Source organism: Danio rerio, chromosome 21 (assembly GCF_049306965.1).
Source record: "Danio rerio strain Tuebingen ecotype United States chromosome 21, GRCz12tu, whole genome shotgun sequence".
Lineage (NCBI taxonomy): Eukaryota > Metazoa > Chordata > Actinopteri > Cypriniformes > Danionidae > Danio > Danio rerio.
The window spans coordinates 21400237-21424100 of NC_133196.1; the positions used below are offsets into that span (position 1 = coordinate 21400237).

General features: G+C 35.5%; 1 protein-coding gene across 6 annotated transcripts in view; it reads left to right on the forward strand.

Annotated features, from left to right (window-relative positions):
* tnksa (tankyrase, TRF1-interacting ankyrin-related ADP-ribose polymerase a) overlaps nucleotides 1-23864 on the forward strand; it is a 174401-nt gene that overhangs the window by 130183 nt on the left and 20354 nt on the right. For all 6 annotated transcript variants that reach the window (XR_012396727.1, XR_012396728.1, XR_012396729.1 and 3 more), the window contains 4 exons: nucleotides 1154-1373; nucleotides 13008-13117; nucleotides 19257-19445; nucleotides 22111-22348. Coding sequence is in view for 3 of the 6 variants with exons in the window: in XM_068218960.2 (XP_068075061.2) it covers nucleotides 1154-1373; nucleotides 13008-13117; nucleotides 19257-19445; nucleotides 22111-22348 (757 nt within the window). In the remaining 3 variants the exon portion in view is untranslated. The remainder of the gene's footprint in view (nucleotides 1-1153; nucleotides 1374-13007; nucleotides 13118-19256; nucleotides 19446-22110; nucleotides 22349-23864) is intronic.

Sequence of the window (23864 nt, forward strand, 5' to 3'; positions counted from 1 at the left end):
TGTTATTTGCAGAACATTGCACGGCTATCAGCCAATCATATTAAAGAATCAGACTGAAGTTATATATAATAAAACAATACAAAACTAAAATATTTAGATATTTAAGTATAATTTGTATTAGATATGAATATTAAATTTTTGTCAAATATATACATGTATATTTATATGGATATGCAAAATAAAAGTGCACAGCTTACAGTACATATGTAAATGCAGGCTTTTATTTTCGATGTGATTACTACTTTAGTATCTCTCTCTCTCTCTCTCTCTCTCTCTCTCTCTCTCTCTCTCTCTCTCTCTATATATATATATATATATATATATATATATATATATATATATATATACAACGGTTCTATCTGGTTCTCAAATCTGATTGGCTGATAGCCGTGCAATATTCTGCAATATCAGAACTCCAACAGCCTCTTTACCCTTTGTGTAATACTCCGCCCACATATAGCCAGCAACAAGCAGACCCTACAGATCTAAAGTTTAAAAGATGCTTGCTCAACTGTTTAACTGTCAGCTTATGATTTGAATCCAATGTGGAAGAAAGTAGTTCCTCATACAAAAGGGTTTTTGAAACTCTCCATGTTTGATTTTGTTTTTATATACACAATTATGCCGTCAAACTGTTGTATAACGCAATATCACACTCGTAGCAGTGCGATATGGCTCTATATCGGCACTGGTGGGGGCACTAAGTCATTCAGTCTGCGGCCTCGTGCCATTGCATGCCTCCCACCAGTGCCGATATACAGCCATATCGCACTGCTACGAGTGTGTTATTGCTCATATATATAAATATTTACACACACATACACATACAGTTGAAGTCAGAATTATTAGCCCCCCTGTTTATTTTTTCCTCCAATTTCTTTCTAAACATTATAGTTTTAATAACTAATTTCTAATAATTGATTTATTTTATTTTTACCATGATGATAGTAAATAATGTTTTACTACTCTATTTTTTTTAAGAAATGGACTTCAGCTACGCACACTGTAAATTAAATGTCTGAACGGTGATCAAGTACATCTGAAGAAGTATAAAGTGAAAAGGACTAATCTTACACAAAGCTTTTTCTTTTTTTTACAAGTCAGCCTTTGTGCTTCTCTGTATATCTGAGCTCAAAGTGCTTATCTCTTACAGCACGGAGCAGACCCCACCAAGAAGAATCGGGATGGGAACACTCCATTGGATATGGTGAAGGAGGGAGACACAGATATCCAGGACTTGCTCAGAGGCGATGCAGCACTTCTGGACGCCGCCAAAAAAGGCTGCCTGGCCCGAGTCCAGAAGCTCTGCAGCCTGGAGAACATCAACTGCAGAGACACACAGGGACGCAACTCCACTCCACTGCACCTGGCAGGTAATGAAAAATTATCATCTCACCGCTTCTCTCTTTCAAACGGAAAAATCAAGCTGTAGCACCATTCGGAGAATTGAGTCTCTGCAAAAGCATTGAAGCCGTGTGTGAGATATCATCCCACCCCTAGAGAGCAGGCAAAGGAAACCCAAAAGGAAAGAAAAGGGGGGACATGTTGAATTAAATTTTGGCTCTCATCCCTTTCTGAGCACAGTGTAAGCTTGGCTTCCTGGAGGGGATTCAAAGGCTGCCTTGCCAAATAATAAATCTGACTTGCACACTGTTCGTGCCGTCACCTACATTTACATGCACAACAATGTTCCTCGGATGGCTCATGTCCTCGATAAAGTCCTATTCAGAGTAATCTCTTTATGCCAGTCTTCCCTCATGATCTTATTCAGGAGTGTTCTTGTGTTTGAGAAAATGTTTCAGTATATGAAGGGTCACTTCAAAGCTTGGTTTGTGACCTTTTAAAAGACACCGAGAAAAAATACAATGAAAAGTTTGCCACCAATGTATTTGGTGGCGTTTGTAGTCTGTAACATTTACAAGAATTATGGGGGGGAAATAAATGTAACTTATTTAAGTTTAGTGGTTAAAATACATTTATTGTTTAAAAATGTTAGTATTTATTAGTAAAATGTTGCAACCGAGGACCAATGTCTTATTAATAATAATAATATTAATAATAAAATGAATATTACCACTACTACTAATAAGAAAAAAATAATAGTAATCCATGTCAAAATAATATATAGTAATATACAGCTTCATAATGTTTTTTTAACATGTCTATAAAGTTATCTGAATGTAAATAATCGCACAAACACACACACACACACACATAGTAATAATAATGTAATATAACATTGAAACCAGTGTTGGGGGTAGCACATTATAAGTAATGCGCATTACGTAATAATATTACTTTTCCAAAGTAACGAGTAAAGTAATGCATTACTTTTAAAAATAAGTTATATTAATTGAGTTACTTTAAAAAATAGTGTAAAACAAGTTACTTTTTACCTTGCTTAATTGGCTTTTACAAAATATATTGCAGAATAAAAATGACCTTAGTCAGGTCGAATCACACACTCAATGAGAGAGTGTGCTGAGACTGAACAGACAGTTGGTTTGCATTCATCATCAGCATCAGGTCTCTTTTTTATAGCAGATGAGTCAGTGTACTGTTCTAGTAACTGAATAGCTCAGGGTTTTGGTTTATTTCGCGTGAGAGGGGGTATCCAGTATGTTAGTACTAAAGATGCAAACCGTTTCATGACAACTCGTTCTATCGGTTCACTTAGGAGATCCGGTTAAAAACAAACAATTCATTCGCTCGTCATCATTAGACAGTCAGAAACAGAAACAATGGCAGACTGGAGACTTACATTTTTGCAATGGATTCTTGTTATTTTGAACTCATCGAAGAAAAGATTATGTGTAGATTATGTGTAAGTAAGACTATTGACAGCTGCAAGAAACATGACATCGGAAAAAAATAAATAAAATTAAATGCGAAGCACTACACCCACACCATACCTCCAGCTAAACAACAAATGATTGACATCAGTTCACGTTCTCCTGGTAAAACAATTAATTCAACTAAAAAAGTTTTTAAAAAAATTATTGTTGAAGAGATGCAGCCACTGTCTACTGTAGAAGCATTGTTTATTATAGTAAGATGTTTTCTCTTTTGGATTGCCATTTACACATTTGTTAAGGCCACATGAAGAAATTTATTCAATATCTAAAGCTCAAAGATTTATTTTGACTTGGGGATTTTTTTTATCGTCTAACTGTTCATTTTGTTATTAGTCATTTTAAAGGTTTAAAATCAGTTTTTGCCTTAATATAAATGATTTCACGTTAGTACTCTTAGGCCTTATTGCAATCTTTATCTCAATGGACAGTGAATTTACTTAACTAATTACACAAAACATTCAAAAGTAGCAAACACATTACTTTACATGCTTTCGTGAATCTGTATATACAGCATGTATAGCTCTGGGCTCAGAAAGTTTTCAAAATGGAATTATGTCCTACATTTTTTAAAGGAAAAATTAGGTGTAGGTTATATAGGTGGTTGTTAAATGCAGAGCTTCTCTATAAACAAAAAGGTGAAAAAACACCTGCTTTTTTAGTTCGGAAAGAGATCAAACCTCAGGCAGGTGAGGAAAAATAATGCAAGAGTAACTCGAATGTAATATTATAATGCATTACTTTCCATAAAAAGTAACAAAGTAACACAATTAGTTACTTTTTTGGGGAGTAACTGAAAATTGTAATGCACTACTGATTGTACCATACATTAACTGCATATACATTTGAATTTTATAATAATAATATGCACAGTTATAGCTAGATTTTTTTAAACAATTTTTTCAATGATTTTTACACACACACACACACACACACACACACACACACACACACACACACACACACACACACTCACACACTCACACACACACACTCACAAACACACACACACACACACACACACATAATGCTATCATTGTGAGCTTTCTTATACTGAAAGAATGCATTTGAATGTACATTGAAAATATTTTATAATGCTAATGTTTTTCTGTCTTTCTAATCAAACAAACAGCCTTGGTGAACAGAATTGCTTCTTTCAAATGCATTGCAAAATCCCCAATTAAATTTCACTGGAATGTGCCAATACATGTAATAAAAAAATAATAACAGTAGTCTTGAAAACAATCGTGAGTCTCTTGTACAGTCAGAAAACCTTCTCCGGTAGGCTGAGTGTGTTAAACAGATTGAGAGCAATAAAGCCTTGCTTCAGGATCATCATTTGCACAACAGCACAGCCGTGCCAGTGACTCAGAGCAGGACTCGTGCTGCGTGCAGGACAGCACAGATCAGCTGATGTCACTGAACAGATGGACAGAGCGATCTGGTCAGTCCACTTATCTTGCTGGAGCAGGCCAGCAGCAGGTGCGTGAAGGCCTTAACCATCAGGCAGAGAGACATACGCATGATTTTACTCCAGATCAGGCATTTCATGGTACCTGTGGGCTGACATGAACGTGACCCCAGTGTAGAAAACATGCTGCATGTCTGCTGTCTGTCATTAGAGGCAAACATTGATTCTGACTGACATTACAGATCTCTGGGTTGAGAATCCTGATGGTTTATTTATTTATTTATTTGTTTTGTTATTTAATTTAATTTTACTTTGATTTATTTTTCCTATTTTATTTTATTTAATGTATTATTTTTTTTCTATGTTATTTTATTCAATGTTTTATTTTATTATTATTTATTTTTTTTATTTATTTGAATGTATTTTATTCATGTGTAAACTATATTATATTTAGTTTTTCTGCATTAAATTATATTATATTATATTATATTATATTATATTATATTAATTACATTTACTGCAAAATTTAAATTATGTGAAATTATGTTTAGTATTTTAATTTATTAAAAATATAGACTTTTAATTTATTTAAAAAATTGTATAATGCACAGTAATTGTCTCATTCAAAAAAATTCACCAAGTTTTTGCTCATTAATATTTTGCTGATGCAGCCTATTCTTTCTCTCATGTTTGAAAAACTGCAGACACCTAGCAACATCCTAACACTGCATCCACAGCGCAGCGTTTTTCTTCACCGTGATCCTAATGTTCATCACTGTGTTAATGAGAATAAAACTAAATGTATAACTAAAGAAGAGCAAGTGCAGTCAGAAAGATGACACCGCTCATGAAGTGTAAGAGGAGAAACAAGACTCAAAGTGCTTGTAGATCCTGAAGAAGCAGCATTTGATGAGACAGAGAGCGTGTTCTCATTAGTGAGCTTCTCAAAGCTGGGGTTTGTGCATTATTAGAGGTCTAACGATGAGCCTGTAATGTTGAGGCCTTTAATTAGTGACGCTCCTGTAGGCAGTGCTGTATGTCTGGAGGAAGACGACTAAGCTTGAAAAAAGCAGTGTCCGGTCGGTTTGGATAAAGTTCAGCGGCGGCTTGTTGAGTGTCAAAGGTCGACATGCCAGATTGAGTGTCTTTTAGCTCAGCTGGAGCATAACAAAATGAAAAACAGACTTCCAGTTAACTTGCGCTGAGTAATAAATGGAATTGTGATCAGGAGGAGACGTGCATATTCAGTATCGCTGGCTAAAGAGCTTTTAATTAACTGAGCTGAATTGAGTTTGGAAGATTGGAATGGATGAGGTTTTCTGGTTGATGGGAGTCCAGTAGACCGATGCCGAGGCTACTGAAATCAGCTCAAGAGAAACAAGTTGAATTCTGGGAGCATTAATGAACTGGCTGAAAGTTTTAGCAGGGATAGGGATTTAATTATTGCTGTTGTTGAAGTATTTATTAATTTAATCAACTTTTGGTTTATTGAGTCAGCTTTAATTGTTTTTATGTTTCCATTCATTTCTTTTTTTTTTTTTTTTGTTTATATATAAATTTATTTCTAAGTTTGGCTGGTTGAAGATCTTTTTTAAATTGTAGTTTTGTTAAAAAGCTCAAAAGTTCAACAATAAGGATCGGCCAATGAGGGATAAGCATAAGAGATGGCAATATTAACTGGATTCGCATAAACAAAAGAAAGCAGGTGGATCCCGGATGAGAGGATGATTACGTGCATGGTTACACACAGGCTATCCTGAAGCATCGATCAGGGCTTCAGTGTCAAGGCTGATTTCAGGTTATGTGATGCGGGTGAATGTTTAAAATTTTCAAAAAGAAACAGTTCCTTGCGTGAAGCAATCATGCCTGGACAGTAGCTGGTGCAGTTAGTTCTCTTTTAAGTAGACTGAACAAAAAGCAATGCTCATGCACCCACAGCTCTGCTGCTTTCAAGAGCTCCATATTTTTTAAAGGTCTTTTTGTAAGCAGTAGGTTGCTTTCACTTTAACCTTTAAGCACTTTATCAGCATCTAGACCAGCAGCCTGTAAGTACATTTAAGATTTGTTTCAGTTGTTGTGTATGGTTTGAGGACTTGTTTCCAGCTGTTTGTGTAAAGTTGTAGGACATTTAAACTTGCTTTCAGTTGTGTATAATACTAGAAGTTGTTTAGCCACTGTTTCCTTGGTTACTATAAGAGCTTGTGTAGCGAACGCAAACGCGGTTTCGCGTCGTCCGCCTCAGTTTCGGCCCTTGTTTTGACTCGGGAGGCGTGTCCAAACGCCAGGTAACCACTATATAGCGAGCACGCTAGCATTAGTCGGCAGGAGAAGCACTTTATCAGCATCTAGACCAGCAGCCTGTAAGTACATTTAAGATTTGTTTCAGTTGTTGTGTATGGTTTGAGGACTTGTTTCCAGCTGTTTGTGTAAAGTTGTAGGACATTTAAACTTGCTTTCAGTTGTGTATAATACTAGAAGTTGTTTAGCCACTGTTTCCTTGGTTACTATAAGAGCTTGTGTAGCGAACGCAAACGCGGTTTCGCGTCGTCCGCCTCAGTTTCGGCCCTTGTTTTGACTCGGGAGGCGTGTCCAAACGCCAGGTAACCACTATATAGCGAGCACGCTAGCATTAGTCGGCAGGAGAAGCACTTTATCAGCATCTAGACCAGCAGCCTGTAAGTACATTTAAGATTTGTTTCAGTTGTTGTGTATGGTTTGAGGACTTGTTTCCAGCTGTTTGTGTAAAGTTGTAGGACATTTAAACTTGCTTTCAGTTGTGTATAATACTAGAAGTTGTTTAGCCACTGTTTCCTTGGTTACTATAAGAGCTTGTGTAGCGAACGCAAACGCGGTTTCGCGTCGTCCGCCTCAGTTTCGGCCCTTGTTTTGACTCTCGAGGCGTGTCCAGCTGAATTCAATCAGCTAGTGCTTTGGGGTTATATAAACAACTAGTTCACCGCGGCAGCGGTCGCGGCAGCCTCGTGTGAAGACCGCCTCGTGTGAAGACCGACGAGGGTAAAGACCATCGACTCTACCTGCGCGACTCCACCGAGCAAAGACACCGACAAAGCACTTGAGTACTTTACTGTATTGTTTTACTTTACACTTATTTTTTTTTGTTGTCAGTGCACTTTTATTATGTGTTTTCTAATTCCTGTTGTTACTAACACTCGCAAAACACGGGAGGTGCGCTGCAGGCGTAATCCTCACAACCTTCGTTCAATACATGTATCTACTATTTCACAACTCTCTCTCTCCGTGGGCCTCTGGAATTGTCAATCAGCTGTTAACAAGGCTGATTTTATTACCTCCATAGCTACATATTCTAACTATAATCTAATGGCTCTAACTGAGACCTGGTTGAGGCCGGAGGACACTGCTACACATGCTACTCTTTCTGCTAATTTCTCTTTTTCCCACACTCCTCGTCAGACAGGGAGAGGGGGTGGGACTGGACTACTAATTTCCAAAGAATGGAAATTTACTCTGATACCGTCCCTGCCAACAATCAGCTCCTTTGAATTCCATGCAGTCACCATTATCCACCCCTTCTACATAAATGTGGTTGTCATCTACCGCCCACCAGGTAAATTAGGTCACTTCCTAGATGAACTGGATGTTCTTCTCTCATCTTTTTCTAATTTTGCCACTCCCTTATTGGTGCTAGGTGACTTCAACATTTACGTTGACAAACCGCAAGCTGCAGACTTTCAGACTTTGCTGGCCTCTTTTGACCTAAAAAGAGCACCTACTTCTGCTACCCACAAATCAGGTAATCAGCTAGACCTTATTTACACATGACACTGCTTCACTGATCAAACAATAGTAACTCCACTACAAATATCTGATCATTTCCTTCTGTCTCTCAACATCCACATTACTCCTGAGCCGCCACACACTCCTACACTGGTTACCTTTCGCAGAAACCTACGATCTCTCTCACCCAATAGACTATCCACCATTGTTTCAGACTCTCTTCCTCCATCTCGCAAACTCACTGCACTTGATTCGAACAGTGCCACTAATACACTCTGCTCCACACTAGCATCATGTCTAGACCGATTATGTCCTCTTGCATCCAGGCCAGCCCGTGCCAGTCCTCCTGCACCCTGGCTCTCGGATGCTCTCCGTGAGCATCGCTCAAAACTTCGGGCTGCGGAGAGAATTTGGCGGAAAACTAAAAATCCTGCACATCTCTTAACATACCAAACTCTTCTGTCCTCTTTCTCAGCTGAGGTTACTTCGGCAAAGCAGACGTATTACCGTCTGAAAATCAACAATGCCACTAATCCTCGCCTACTTTTTAAAACATTTTCCTCCCTCCTCTATCCTCCTCCTCCACCCGCATCCTCCACACTTACTACTGATGACTTTGCTACATTCTTCTGCACCAAAACTGCAAAAATCAGTGCTCAATTTGCTGCACCTACAACAAACACGCAAGATACAACACCAACACCACACACACTCACCTCTTTTTCTCAGCTCTCTGAGTCTGAGGTGTCCAAACTTGTGCTATCTAGCCATGCAACCACCTGTCCACTCGATCCCATTCCCTCTCATCTCTTGCAAGCCATCTCTCCTGCAGTCATACCAACACTGACTCACATAATTAACACATCTCTTGACTCTGGTTTATTCCCCACTACATTTAAGCAGGCTAGGGTAACCCCACTGCTAAAGAAACCCAACCTGGACCATACGCTACTTGAAAACTACAGACCAGTATCCCTGCTTCCATTCATGGCCAAGATTCTGGAGAAAGTAGTGTTCAATCAAGTCCTGGACTTTCTTACTCAAAACAATCTCATGGACAACAAGCAATCCGGCTTTAAGAAAGGCCACTCAACTGAGACTGCCCTGCTCTCGGTCGTGGAGGATCTCAGACTGGCTAAAGCAGACTCTAAATCATCAGTCCTCATTTTGCTGGACTTGTCAGCTGCTTTTGACACTGTCAACCACCAGATCCTGCTATCTACGCTTGAGTCACTGGGCGTTGCGGGCACTGTTATACAATGGTTCAGATCTTACCTCTCTGACAGGTCATTCAGGGTGTCTTGGAGGGGAGAGGTGTCCAACCTACAGCATCTAAACACTGGGGTACCTCAAGGCTCTGTTCTTGGGCCACTTCTCTTCTCCATCTACACATCATCTCTAGGACCAGTCATCCAGAGACATGGATTCTCCTACCACTGCTATGCTGATGATACCCAGCTATACCTCTCTTTTCATCCTGATGATCCCTCGGTTCCAGCTCGTATCTCAGCCTGCCTGTTGGATATTTCACACTGGATGAAAGATCATCATCTTCAGCTGAACCTCGCAAAAACGGAAATGCTTGTAGTTTCTGCCAACCCGACTCTACACCATAACTTTTCAATCCAGATGGATGGGGCAACCATTACTGCATCCAAAATGGTGAAAAGCCTTGGAGTAACGATTGATGACCAACTAAACTTCTCTGACCACATTTCTAGAACTGCTCGATCGTGCAGATTTGCACTCCATAACATCAGAAAGATCCGACCCTTCTTATCTGAACATGCAGCTCAACTCCTTGTTCAAGCTCTTGTTCTCTCCAAACTGGATTACTGCAACTCTCTACTAGCTGGGCTTCCAGCTAACTCTATCAAGCCTCTTCAACTGCTCCAGAATGCAGCAGCACGAGTTGTCTTCAATGAACCTAAACGAGCACATGTCACTCCGCTGCTAGTCCGTTTGCACTGGCTGCCAGTTGCTGCTCGCATCAAATTCAAAACTCTGATGTTTGCCTACAAAGTGACTTCTGGCCTAGCACCTTCTTATCTGCACTCACTTCTGCAGATCTATGTGCCCTCCAGAAACTTGCGTTCTGTGAATGAACGTCGCCTCGTGGTTCCATCCCAAAGAGGAAAAAAATCACTTTCGCGAACGCTCACGCTCAATCTGCCCAGTTGGTGGAATGAACTCCCTAACTGCATCAGAACAGCAGAGTCACTCGCTATTTTCAAGAAACGACTAAAAACTCAACTATTTAGTCTCCACTTCACTTCCTAATCTGCAATTGCCTATTTGAATATCACACTAACTGTACAAAAAAAAAAAAAAAAAAAAAAAAAAAAAAAAAAAAAATTACTAACACTTCCCTTCTTAGACTTTACAGACCTGAAACTTGCCTTTAGTACTTATACATTGTTGCTCTTAGTGGTGTAAATTGCTTCCTTGTCCTCATTTGTAAGTCGCTTTGGATAAAAGCGTCTGCTAAATGACTAAATGTAAATGTAAATGTAAACCTTTTACGTAATCATCCTTTTAATATTGCACACAGTATGTTTTTCACCTGCTTTCTTTTGCTTAGTTTTTTGGGGCTAAGAATTTATATTATTGCTATTTTTTGGTGTGGTTAGAGAAATATTTGGTAAATCCTTAGTGTTGAGCCCTGAAAAATCATGTGAAATAAAAAGTAATTGAAATGCGACACTGAAGCCACAATCTATTTGCTCATGCTCATTGAGCAAGGTCATACACAACACAAAAAATGAAATAAATGAGGAGGCATATATATCTTTATTTATTTTGTTTAACATTATAAATTAAAACATTTTTAAGAGCAAAATAATAATAATTAAATAAATAAGACTAATCCGTAAAAATGAATAGGAACAGTGTACTTTTACAGTTTTCAGTTATTAGATTTAATTTTCTATTTTTTGTTTTCATGAATTATTATTTTTTATTATTTCTTTCTATTTTGGTCATGTGCCTTTGCCATTTTCATTAGTTTTTAGTTCTACAAGATTTTTAAAATAATCTTTGCTTAGCATTAGATTATTTTCCCTTTTAGTGATTTTGTGTTTAATCATTTTGAATACCGTATGTTTGATTGGCCAAATTTTATTTAAGGGTTTGATCATTTTTAGTACTTTAGTTATGTTAAGCCCCATTTACCCTGTCAGTGACAAAACAGCATACCCATTCATTTCAGTGTAGAGTTAGCGATCTCCAGTTACTGTACACAAGTAACAAGTACAAAGAGATGCTACAAAGTTGAGAATTCTTTAACTTTAGGCAAATGAAGACTGGCTTTCCCAAGCGACAGCCAATACAAGCATCAGTAGAGTTTACGTTATCCGCTCTCTGCTCCTGCAGCCGGTTGTATTCTTCGTGCTGTAGACTTACACAGACCCGCATTTGCCGCAGGATACACCAAATTAAATGATTTAAAGATGATTCCTTGGATTTACAATATTTTTTAATTTAAGTTTTAAATTCGACCCATATAAATTGTTTGCAACAATTCTGTAGAAATATTTTTTTCAGTGTAAATAGCTGAAATGACAGAACAGGTTTTGTTCTTACTCATATTTGTAATTAAAAGTTTTATGGATTGATTCCATTTATGTTTTATCTTTTCCTTCCACAATGTTTATATCAAAAGCAAGAAAACTCATTTGCAGTCAGTAAATCTCATTAATTAATGTGACATAAGCCATCTCAAGGTGGGAAGGCCACTTCTAGAGACTCCACTTACTGCCCAGGGTGAAAAGCAGCTGCAAGTTGCTGGTAGTGTTTAATTTAATAGCAACTTTTCAAATTTACTTGTAATTATAGCCTTTTTGTCTAATAAAATTTTAGTTTATTTTAATTTTATTTAAATTAAAGATTTAGTTGGGGGTTTAGTTAGCAATAGCAACACAACTTGCTGAAATTTTAATTTACCACTAGCTTCCAGTTTCTGCAATAAAAGCAAGTCTGATTATTGGCCTTTTATCTCCACTGTTTTAATTACTTAATAGATTATGATGCACTAAGGCTGCACGATATTGGAAAATCTGATATTGGAATACTGTGATTAAATGTTGCCATATGAATAGAGTTTTACAAGATGGTTTGAATAGCTCTATTTGATGATTTTCTGGGGAGTCTTAACAGTTCTTACTTTGCAGAGTTCTTACTTCTTCATAGTTCTCAGCAAAGTTCTTACTTTGCTTTGTCTCGTTTCTGGTCACAAGTATCTAATAATTCTTAGATCGAGTAAAAATATTGTTTTGTTTTTAACATCAGAAGAAATTAGTCAGAATTATTTTCCCTTCAAAAGAAGTTTTAATGAAAACAAGCAAATTTAACTGCTAATGGGTTAAGTAAAATAATCTTGTTTTCGCTTTGAAATTAAGGTGAAATTAAGATATTTGGACTAGAAACAAGATTAAATTATTTTTTTTGCATAAATCGTTTGAATTCTTTATGAATATTTAAACACAATTAATATTTGTTACACCTTCAAACTTTGATGCTGCTACGATACATTGTGCAGCCCTAATGTACTTTCTAATTATTTGTTTGAAAAAAGATTGAAATCTCATACTTGTTCCACATGCAGTGGTGTTTAGCAAATCTGACAGACTACAAATGATTGAAGTGGTTTATACCCCAGTTTGGATTCAGTTCCAGATTTGATGCATTTTTCATTGTAAATGTGATCCTGATCTTCATGTAAATTAGATTTTGCGGTGTTCAGGTTTGTAATGATTCTCAATAGCGCTCGTCTGTTTACTTCTTCATAATTTATGGTGATTATTAAATGACCTGCACATTGGTGTTACTTCATGATTTGTGATTTGCTGCAGCAGAAAAGATGTTTTTAGCTCTTTTAGTTTTCAAAGTTTCAAACGTGTGCATGTGCCATGGATTGCTGACTTGTCTGTGATAACAGATGGTTTATAGGCAGACGGATTTACATTTCTCTGCTTTTTTTTCCTCTACAGCTGGCTATAACAATCTGGAGGTAGCTGAGTATTTACTTGAGCATGGAGCAGACGTTAACGCACAGGACAAAGGTGGCCTTATTCCCCTCCACAACGCAGCCTCGTACGGGGTGAGTGCAATTGCTGATTAAAAAGAGGAGTATTTCAGTGCGATTATGAATTCATAGAGACATCTGTTAAGGAGACACGTGTCATGCCTCCAGTGTTGTGTCAGGTCTCTGAAAACCTTGCTCTGGTGCTGCAGATACAAACAAACAGATGTAGATGCTGAATAATCCATGTATTTTTTATCAAGACTAAACAAATGCAAACCTTTACCTGATCCCATATGTGCTTTGATGCAGCATTTTCTGCTACTGTTGAAATCAATGTGTGGCCGTATGCAAAAAGTGTTTGGACATCTGTGTTTGGTCTGCCCACAGAAGCTTGGCTTCTGCACTTTTAATGCATCGCTGCGGCTCATGATTATTTTAGATGGTTTCAGTTGCATTTCCACACCAGAAGCAGAGAACACCATTTGTGAGCAGACAAGACTTAAAAGAGGGTGGTTTAATGCTATTTCATGCGTTCAGAGTAACATATACAATGTTAAAGAGTTGGACCCTCATGCTCAAGCATTGCGTCAAGCTTCAAAAATGATTTCGGCCTAACACAGACTTTTTTTTTTTTCCAAAAATTGTACTTTCTGGTAGTAAGTAGTTTAAAAAAAATTTATTTATTTAATTTTTGAGTCTGACTTTGGGATATGGAGGAGGGAGGAACTTCTTTTATGAGTGCTTTTCTCTGAAAATGTAACCATTTAAAGGTGCACTCACACTAGAGTTGTCACGATACTGGAATTCGAGACCAATCGTCCATTTCCCAGTATGCATGTAATGGATATTTTTTAAATTTCAGTATTGATTATTATAGAATTCCAGTATTCTGACAACTCTAAATCACACTATATCTGAACCTTGCCCAGTCGCGTTTCCCAATTTGTTTGACAAGTGTGAGTGCTCCAAATTGGGCCCAGGCGCTGTTCAGTTGGCTGGCCCTGGCTCGGTTGAAAAAGATGTGCCAGAGAGTGGTTCGGTTGGGCTTTGGCATGGTACGCTTGTAGTGTAAGTGCAAAGTGCACCTAAGCCCGAAACTCAAGATGCGACGTCACTTTTAAGAGACTGGTTTATATGGATTTATTAATCATTCTTACTTTTCAATGAACGCAAACTGACATAGTTTATTTAAGACGCAACCCCCTCGCTGCACATCAGCTACACCTTCAGCAAACCTAATAAGTGCGGCACAATGATTTTTATGACAACTTATGAGTGTCAAGAGTTGTGGATCTGTTTGGCAAAATATTTGACTGCGTGTCGCTGCTTCTTAAACGATTAAAGCAATATAACTAAAGAAATCTCCCCTGTGCTGAGCGAGAGCGATTCTCTTCCTGCTAAACTGAACAGTCACATCATTGATGATGCAAGCGTGCTCAGGGTCGGAAGGTAAAGAATACAGTGTAAGTGCAGGCCGTCGGGGGAGAGGGGAGGGGGGGACAACCATTCTTCGGCATTGTTCAAGTAAACTATACCTAGTCAGAGTACACCCTGACATGCAAGTTTTAAATACTTCAGCTGTTCAACTTATAATTTATTTAAAAAAAGATCACTTTATATTTCCACAACTGCAGTCTGGATTATGACATGAGATGCTGCAACCCCATGCACTTCAATGGAGATTAAAGCTGCTGGTTGTACATGTCAATTCATCCGCTTCTGTCAAATTACATGAAAGTGGCTGTTTAACCAGATAGATGACAAGTAAATTCTCTCTATTAGAAATTGTAAAAAATATTCAGAGAAAGTCTTTTGTCTTAAAAGTATTGAAAAACGGAAGAATTTTCCGAAGATAATATAAAAGATGGATGCAGTACTTCTCTATAGGTTCTAAAGATGAATATGAATTTGTAATTTGTAATAAGCATGATGCATCCCCTTTTAGTTCAACTGAAAATGTCATCATTTACTCAAGTTCATGTCATACCAGTCATGTTATAAGTTAAATTGGCTGAATATCAGACTTTTCTAAGTCATTATAATTTCTAATAAAAAATTATATAAATATATATGTGTGTGTGTGTGTGTGTGTGTGTGTGTGTGTGTGTGTGTGTATGTATGTGTGTGTGTGTGTGTATGTAAATGTATGTAGGTTTAATGTATGTAGGTTTAATGGATGGATATAAATCTCTCACCTTTAATTTGAACTATTGTCATTTGCCTTCCAAAAATGATTTAATTTCTTCTGGGTTTGAAATGACACACTGATTAAGGTTAAGTAAAAAAAAGCAGAGCTATAATTCAAAGGTGAACTGACCCTTTAATCCCACTCAGCACAGAACAATTCTAATACGGGATTTTACTCTTTCTGGAAATCATATTCAGGGAAAACCCATATCAGGTGATGCTGGCTGGGGGTATTTATCAGCATCTGCCCTCTGGAGGTCTATGGGGATGTGATTAGAGAATGCAGATAGAAGGGAGCAGATTGCAGTTACATAAACATGCTGGATCAGAACTAGCCAGACTCTTCACTGCACTCCCATACGCTCTGTTGCCATCCAAGAAACAGGACCTCTGTGACTGCAGTTGTGAGATTCTCATTGGCTGGGAGTGTAGTGGCAGGTTGCCTGGGCCTTGCTGATTGGCTGGAGGAGAGCTGGCAGCCGGCCGATGCTGGCTGACCTTGAGTGCGCCTCCCTCTGTTCATATACGGCCTGTTTGTGTAGAGACTGAGAGTGTTCGACAAACACCGCCAGCTGATCACAGTTTCATACAGTCACCACTGCTGCTGATGGGAGGCTGGTTCAGGACAGCTCAGACACACACTGCGCATCACTACTCACAGTTGGCCAAATATCAAGTTTGTTTTGTCCTGCAAACTCCATTGGAAGTTAGAACAGCTCTCATATGGCATTTAAAGGGATAGTCTAGCCAAAACTGCAAAAGATGCAACGTGGTTATTCTCATTGTGTCACCCTTAGTGTTGTTATTGTTACACTCTAAAAATCGTTGGGTTAGTTATTTAACCCAATGGTTGAGTTAAAAATATTTGGTGTTTTGTTGGCTTATTTTAAACCTTTATTGGGTTATTTTTAAATAACTCAACCAATTGGGTTAAAAAATTTTTAATACAAGTGATACACGTATTTGAAACATTTGGTCGTCATTCTCGCCTTTAAGACCCAGCGGAGACATCAACACAATAATAATAATAATAATAATAATAATAATAATAATAATAATAATAATAATTTATTATTATATAGCCACTTATTTATTTGGCACAAATAAATAAGTTTTGTAATCCATATTTTTGGGTTAACCTTAACAACTGGTTAATGGATTGGGTTAAAATATCCCAACAGCAGGTTGGTGCCAAAACGACCCATCAACGACCTGTTGGGTTATTATTAACCCAACTGTTTTAAGTGAGTATATAAAGGTAATTAAATATATAAATTAATTTTAAATAAAGATGAAAGAGCTATAAAATAGGTGAAACATGAGTCAAAATATTCATATTATCTTAAACATATAAGAGAATTAACTTGATTGTTGTATTGTATGTGTATTTTTTATTAAATATGGTTATCGTCAGTACATTATACTGCATATTTATAGTGATATTTTTGATATATATAACTATTATCATCAATACTATTGCAACACCACTATACATAAATAAAACTACAAGTGAATGAATGCATGCATGAATGAATCAAATGGCAAAACATTTAATCTGTTTGATTAAGCCATTTTAAAATAAAAACTAATTTATATTATTCATCCAAAATACAACCATAACAAAATATGAAGAGTTCAGGTCCAAAAGCCGCTAAACACCTCCTTCGCCAAAAATGAGCTAACGACATTGATAGAATACTTTAGGCACGTAGTACATATTCAATAAATATTCTTGCTTCAAATCATCTAAATCCCAGCTTCAGCGCATTCAGAAATAACAGTTTGTATGCAAAAGCCTCTAAACGCCACTTGCCTTTGGCAGCAGAAGCCGATATGTCCCGAAAACCAATCAGAAAGCGTGAATCGAATCATATGATTTCAATGTTATGGTGCGCTGATACAGCGCCTTTTATGAGGAGACTGTTTTATTCCACTTTCGATTCTGATTTTCAAATATGTAATTTGATGAACTGCATGAGCCTGTCTGACTGTCAGTGAATGGCAAATGAAAACGTCCCTTACCTCAAAAGTCTGCATTATAAGAAAAAGAAAACACTGTACAGTCAGAAGAGTAGCATGCATTCATAACGTTTTTTTTTGCACAGCAACACTACTTGGAATGAGTCCTATATACTATACATTAAACAACAACTGCATTTCTTGAAAGATGAAGTTAAGATGCTGTTCCTTTATCCTGCATCGATGCTATGAGGATAAATATTAGATGAAAAAAGAGTGACAGCTTTTAAAAGTGTCTGAGAGACATCTCTTTTTTTGCACAGTAGGCCTACCTTGTGTTTTATTTACTTATGTGAGCTATGTTTTAAAAGATAAATATAATGTATTAAACTATACATAATTTATATTACTTCAATAAATTATATTACTTTTTTTATTAATGGACAATGCACAGATATTGATGTTTCACAATGTTTTTACACTTCATTTTTTTTTATCTAACAAGCTTAGTATACATTGCTCTACTTACATTAAATCTAAATCCCAAATATCAGAAATGACAACAGATTAAGATTTAATTAATGTCAAGATTTAATAATTTTATTGATTAATACACGCACTTGACAGATTTCATTAAATCATTTTACTTCTGCTTAGTCTCTGGTTTATCAGCGGTTACCACAGTGGAATGAGCCGCCACTTACTTGACAGATTTATGTATTTTTAATTTTAGTTGGTTTGTGTAATGTGTTTTATGTTTGGTAAAATAATTTCTAATTGTATCTTTAGTTGATTTTTTAACTAATTATAATGTCTTGGCTCAATAGCTGGATTTAGAGGTATTTGTTAAAAAAAAAAAAAAAAAAAAAAGCACAAGTGGATTTAGCTGGTTTTGACGCAAAAAAAGTCTACCTTGTTAAAAACCAAAGAATTGTCTAAAGTGACTTTTTTGAAAAATGTATATTTTATTTTACAGTTAATAACTTTTTCATTATCTATCAAATGAAACTTCTTAGCCTAATTATAGGGGCCTGATAGAAAATGTTCATTTACAAAAATAGAGGTCTGATGGATTTAGAGGGTTTTGCATCTGAACTCTACATATATTTTTAATCGTACAAAAGATTTCAGCGAAAAAAAAAAAGAAATCTCAGTTTCAAGTGTAATATTACATTATTTTGAATATGATTTTAACTTGAGAAATGCAGCAGAACCATTCTTTTTGTCATTATCAAGTCTACTCAGAATCTGCGCCCACAGAAATATGTGGATTTCTGCAGATTTTTAGAGTCTATCGATATATTTATTTACTTGTGTAAATGTGTGTATATTTCATTTTTATAATAATTATTAATATTATTATTATCAATCAATTCATCTTATTATTAATATTATGCAATAGTATGCAAATGTTTTTATTATTTATGCACAATAGAATTTTACTTTAATGTGGGTGTATTATATGACAAAGGTAATGTAGCTTTTTTTTACTAAAAAAGTGGTTAATGGATTTCCTTAATAAACCTTAATAAGGTTTATTAACCTCAATAAAAATTGAGGTTACATTTTATTTTGATGGACTGTTTGTTGAATTTAAGTTACATTGCAATGCCAACTAATTCTTATTAGATTATAAGTAGACTGTTAGTTTGTGGTTAGGGTTAGTATAAGTTGACATGTACTTGCAAAGTTTCTTATAGTCAGTTAAATGTCTGTTGAATTGTCAGTATCAGCAGATATTAAGCAGACAGTCTAATAATACTCAAATGGACAATCAAAATAAAGAGTTACCAAAATTGGAAATTGGGAAATAATAAAGCAAAAAAATTTCAGCCTCTATATTCTCAAAATCATTCCACATAAATCTGCAGATTTTATTTACAAAATTGTACACTGAAGCAGCAAAAATAAATCATCATTTAGTCATCATAGTCCTTTACTCTCCCTCGGGTTGTTTTAAATTTGTTTCTGTTGTATGGAAGTCAAGATGTGCAGAAGTTATTTCAGGTGAATCATCCCTTTAAAGATTGCAAGAGTTTTCCTAATTAGCCTGTGTCTTCTCTTTCAGCATGTGGATATCGCAGCCCTGTTGATCAAGTATAACACCTGTGTAAATGCCACTGATAAATGGGCCTTCACACCCCTTCATGAGGCTGCACAAAAGGGCCGCACACAACTCTGTGCTCTGCTGCTGGCCCACGGGGCTGACCCCACCATGAAGAACCAGGAGGGCCAGACACCACTTGACTTGGCCACGGTAATGCACAGACTCCTCACACACAGTTTCACTAATGCATACACAGCAGAGCGGCAGAATGCTAGATTCTGATTGGCTGATGAACAATCAAAACTGTGAAATATATTTTTTTGATCAACGCTGAGCTATAGTAGTTCCAGGCATCATCTTTGACATCATTAGGCTGCGTGTTCACCCAAGCATTTTTTCAAGCTGAGCATTTGTTGTCAATGGTGGTGCCGCATTTTTTGCATGGCCGTTTTATGGTCTGCACTAAGCACAAAAACGCTGCACCATACAATTACATTGAAAGACGGGGCTGGACTATACTACGTAACTGTAAATATATGATCAGACTTTTAACTTGTAACGGTACAGGAGGGATACTTTGCCTCATAGCAACTGACTGAAAAAAGTGCTGCACTGCAAAGTGCTCACAGCTGAGCATTTTAAGAACAGTACTCGTGTTTCTGCTACACAAAAACACTTTAGTTGACACGCAGCCTTACATGTCTATAAAACTATACCAACTTATTATTATTATTTGTTTTTCAAATAATTTTACAGCCTACAAATACCAAACAACAAATCAAAACAGATGACAAATGTATTGAACAGTGGGTTTAATTCAGTAATAATTGTGTACATTTTACATGTTTATATGTTCAGTAGAACTTGCATGAAAACTTTCCACCTAATTCACAAGACGTGTGAGCGCACATGAGCTTGTTCATAAACTCATTGTTCTGTTAGTGGATTCAAAGTCTCTTAAATGAGCCTACCTGTCTTGGACCCCTAATTAAACTGTATTATCAGTTTTTAATGTCAAGTTATTATTACCACCCTGCACTTACAAAAAAGAATAGCACTTGCTGTTTGTTTAAACTACTTATTTAAAATGAGCTGAAACAACACATTTATTGTGGATTTTTTTGGGGACAAGTTAATTGGTTTATGTTCAATCCACTTAAATTTTTAAAAACAATTAAGTTAACTTAATTCCTTCATGTTGTCCCAACACAGATCAACTGTGTGGAACCCAACATTTTTCACAGTGTGTACAATTCAAGAAAATTGTATAAGTTTGTTTTAGGGTAGGGTCCTTTATACATCCTTATAAGCCCCCGGGGGTACATGATTGTTGCATACATGTGGAGTAAGCTTTTCTTGAATTGTTTTCATACAATTACAATAAATTTTCGTACAAAAGTTTTTGATGAATCATGATTTATCTTGAAAATGACCGTATGCACATATCACTCAAATCATAGGCTTGTTTAGTGAATGAATCCCAGTCACTTTTGTCTGATGACTCTAGTATAAGTGGAATAATTGACACTGGTCCATTGAGTTTTTAAAAATGAATCAACACTCTGCTTCATGTTTTGGCTGGATCACCACCTCAGGTGTACATTATTTTTAATAATTCAAAAACCTGTCATCAGTAGGCCCACATGGAATCTGCCCGCGCAGAACTCTGAACTCTGAATTCTGCGGATTTTTGCAGATTTCTGCAGATTTTTAGCCCATCATTAATTCTGTTTATTTACTTGAGTAAATGTGTAAATCTGAATTTATTCAGTTTTTATTCTGTAATTTATTACTATTTATTTCATATATTAAGGTTTTAGTTATGACACTCCGCTGGATACTCCCAAAATAATTCCGCAGAAATCCGCAGATTTTTACCAAAATTCTCTGCAGAAATAGCAAAAAACATCCGCAGATTCCGTCTGGCCCTAGTCATCAGTTAATATGTACAGTTGAAGTCAGAGTTATTAGCCCCCTTAATTATTAGCCCCCTGTATATTTTTCCGCAATGTCTGTTTTAAACTTAATAGTTTTAATAACTAATTTCTAATAACTGATTTACCATGATGATAGCACATAATATTTTAGTAGATATTTTTCAAGCTACTAGTATTCAGCTTAAAGTGCAATTTAAATACCTTAATAGGGTTAATAGGCAGATTAGGGTAATTAAGCAAGTCATTTTTTAATGGTGGTTTGTTCTGTAAAAGTAAGCTAATAATATTGAGCTTAAAATGGTTCTAAAAAAATTAAAAACTGCTTTTGTTTTAGCCATAATTAAAACAAATAAGACTTTCTCCTGAAGAAAAAATATTATAGGAAATACTGTGAAAAAGGCTCTGTTAAACATCATTTGGGAAATATATATAAAAAAAAAAACAAATTACATTAGGGCTAATAATTTCGACTTCAACTGTCCATAAAAACATCAGCGTTTGTTCAAACTATCTGCAAAATCTCCAAGTTATTCAGTCTTATACAAAAGTTTGATGCTCTGCAAGACTATTTGTTCCTGTTGTAAGGTCTCATATGGTTCAGGTGGCCGAGACTGTCCAGAGATATTGGGACATTTATCTTCTAAACACATAAGCTGAGGCGTTTAAATCCTTGTCCCGTGTGTTGGTGCTTGTGTGAAGCAATGGTAAATCTGCCGTAACCTTTAGTAATTGGGCTCCTGTGGCCGCGCTCATGCCAGGTGCTAATGACACAGCTGTTCTTAGCTTTTATTGTCCTTTTCTAGAAGCCATTCTAGCGCTGTGTTCAACTTACCAGCTAATTTAACCAATCGCTTATGTAACATGAATAATATTTGCAACTGATCACACTGATCATGGATTTCTAATAGAAGGTGGTGTTGATTTGCTGTGATCTCCAGGCGGATGATATCCGGGCGCTGTTGATTGATGCGATGCCCCCTGAAGCGCTGCCTAGTTGTTTCAAGCCCCAGGCGACGGTGGTCAGCGCCTCTGTCATCTCACCGGGATCTACGCCTTCATGCCTGTCTGCTGCCAGCAGCATAGACAATCTGGCCGGCCCTCTGACTGAGCTGGCCGTTTCTGGAGCCTCAGGCCCTGCTGATGGGGCCACAGGAACTGAGAGGAAGGAGGGAGAAAGTGAGTTGAAGAATTTGAACATTAAGAATTTGGTATCCCTTTGCAATAGTGTGTCATTTGAAAACATTAATGACAACAATGTGTGTTTTTATAATTTATTTTTATAATATTTTTTTCTTCAAATACTTTATTTTATCTGTTTTATGCATTTTTTGTGCAGTTTAGATTGGAGAATAAAGAGGACAAACTTAATTTATTTTGATGTAATTGTGTTTTTCCCCCTCTTTTTAATTTGCATATTGTTTGGAAGGTTTTTAATAGTTTACAAAAACTACAAACATTATTTTTTTATTTTAAATATGTTTAAAACTATTTACAAAAAATGACAATTTAATTAAAATACTTTAAAAAATATAAATATAATTCCAAAAAAAATATTTATTTTAAAAGCTAAAATACAATAAAAATATAATAAATAAAACTAATGAACATTGAAAAAACACAACAAAAGAATTTAAACTTTAAATAAAAATTCAAATAGGACATCTTAAAACCATGTAAATAAATACAACTAAATTAAATAATTTTAAAAATTACAATTATTAAAATGATTTTGTCAATTTTTAAGTATAATAAAATAATTATTAAAAATACAATTTAATGAATAAAAATTATAGAATATAAATGTAAACTCAATTATGGAAATATATTTTAAAAGCTAAAACGGAATAAAAAAAAGAATAAATCTAATGAAAACGGCAAAAAAAAAAACTAAAACTTTAATTAAAAATTAAAATATGAAATCTAAATACCATTTAAATAAAAACAACTCAATTAAACACTTTTTAAACACCAACCATTAATTTAATTAATACAAATTAATTCAAATATTATATAAAAGCATTTTAATAAAATATAAATGTAATCCCTAATTTAGAAACGTATTTTAAAAGCTAAAATAAATAAATTAAATAAATTAAACTAATGAACATTGCAAAAACACAATAAAAAAACTAAAACTTCAAACAAAAATCAAAAACCTAAAAACCTTGTAAATAAATACAACTAAATTTAATTAGTTTTAAAACACCAACCAGTAAAAATATTTTGTTATTTTAAATATACAAATTAAAAATTATTTATGAAATATCACAATTGAAGTAAAATACATATAAAAAAACATACAATATAAATGTAATTCTGAATATATAAATATATTTTAAAAGCTAAAATGGAATACAAAAATTATAAATGCAACTAATGAAAATTGATCTACAATGAAATATAACTAATGAAAAAGAACTAAAACTGTGCATAAAAGAGAAAATAGGAAACCTAAATACCATTTAAATAAACTAAATTGAAACCTTTTTAAACACCAACCTTTAAAAATGTTTTATATTAAAATTATATTAAAAGGATTTATAAAAAAAAAATACAATTTCATTAAAACATAAGAAATCATATAATATAAATGTAAGTCCAAAATATCTTTTAAAAGCTAAAATGCAATAATAAATATAATAAACAAAAAATTAATGACCATTGAAAAAACACAACAAAAGAACTAAAATTT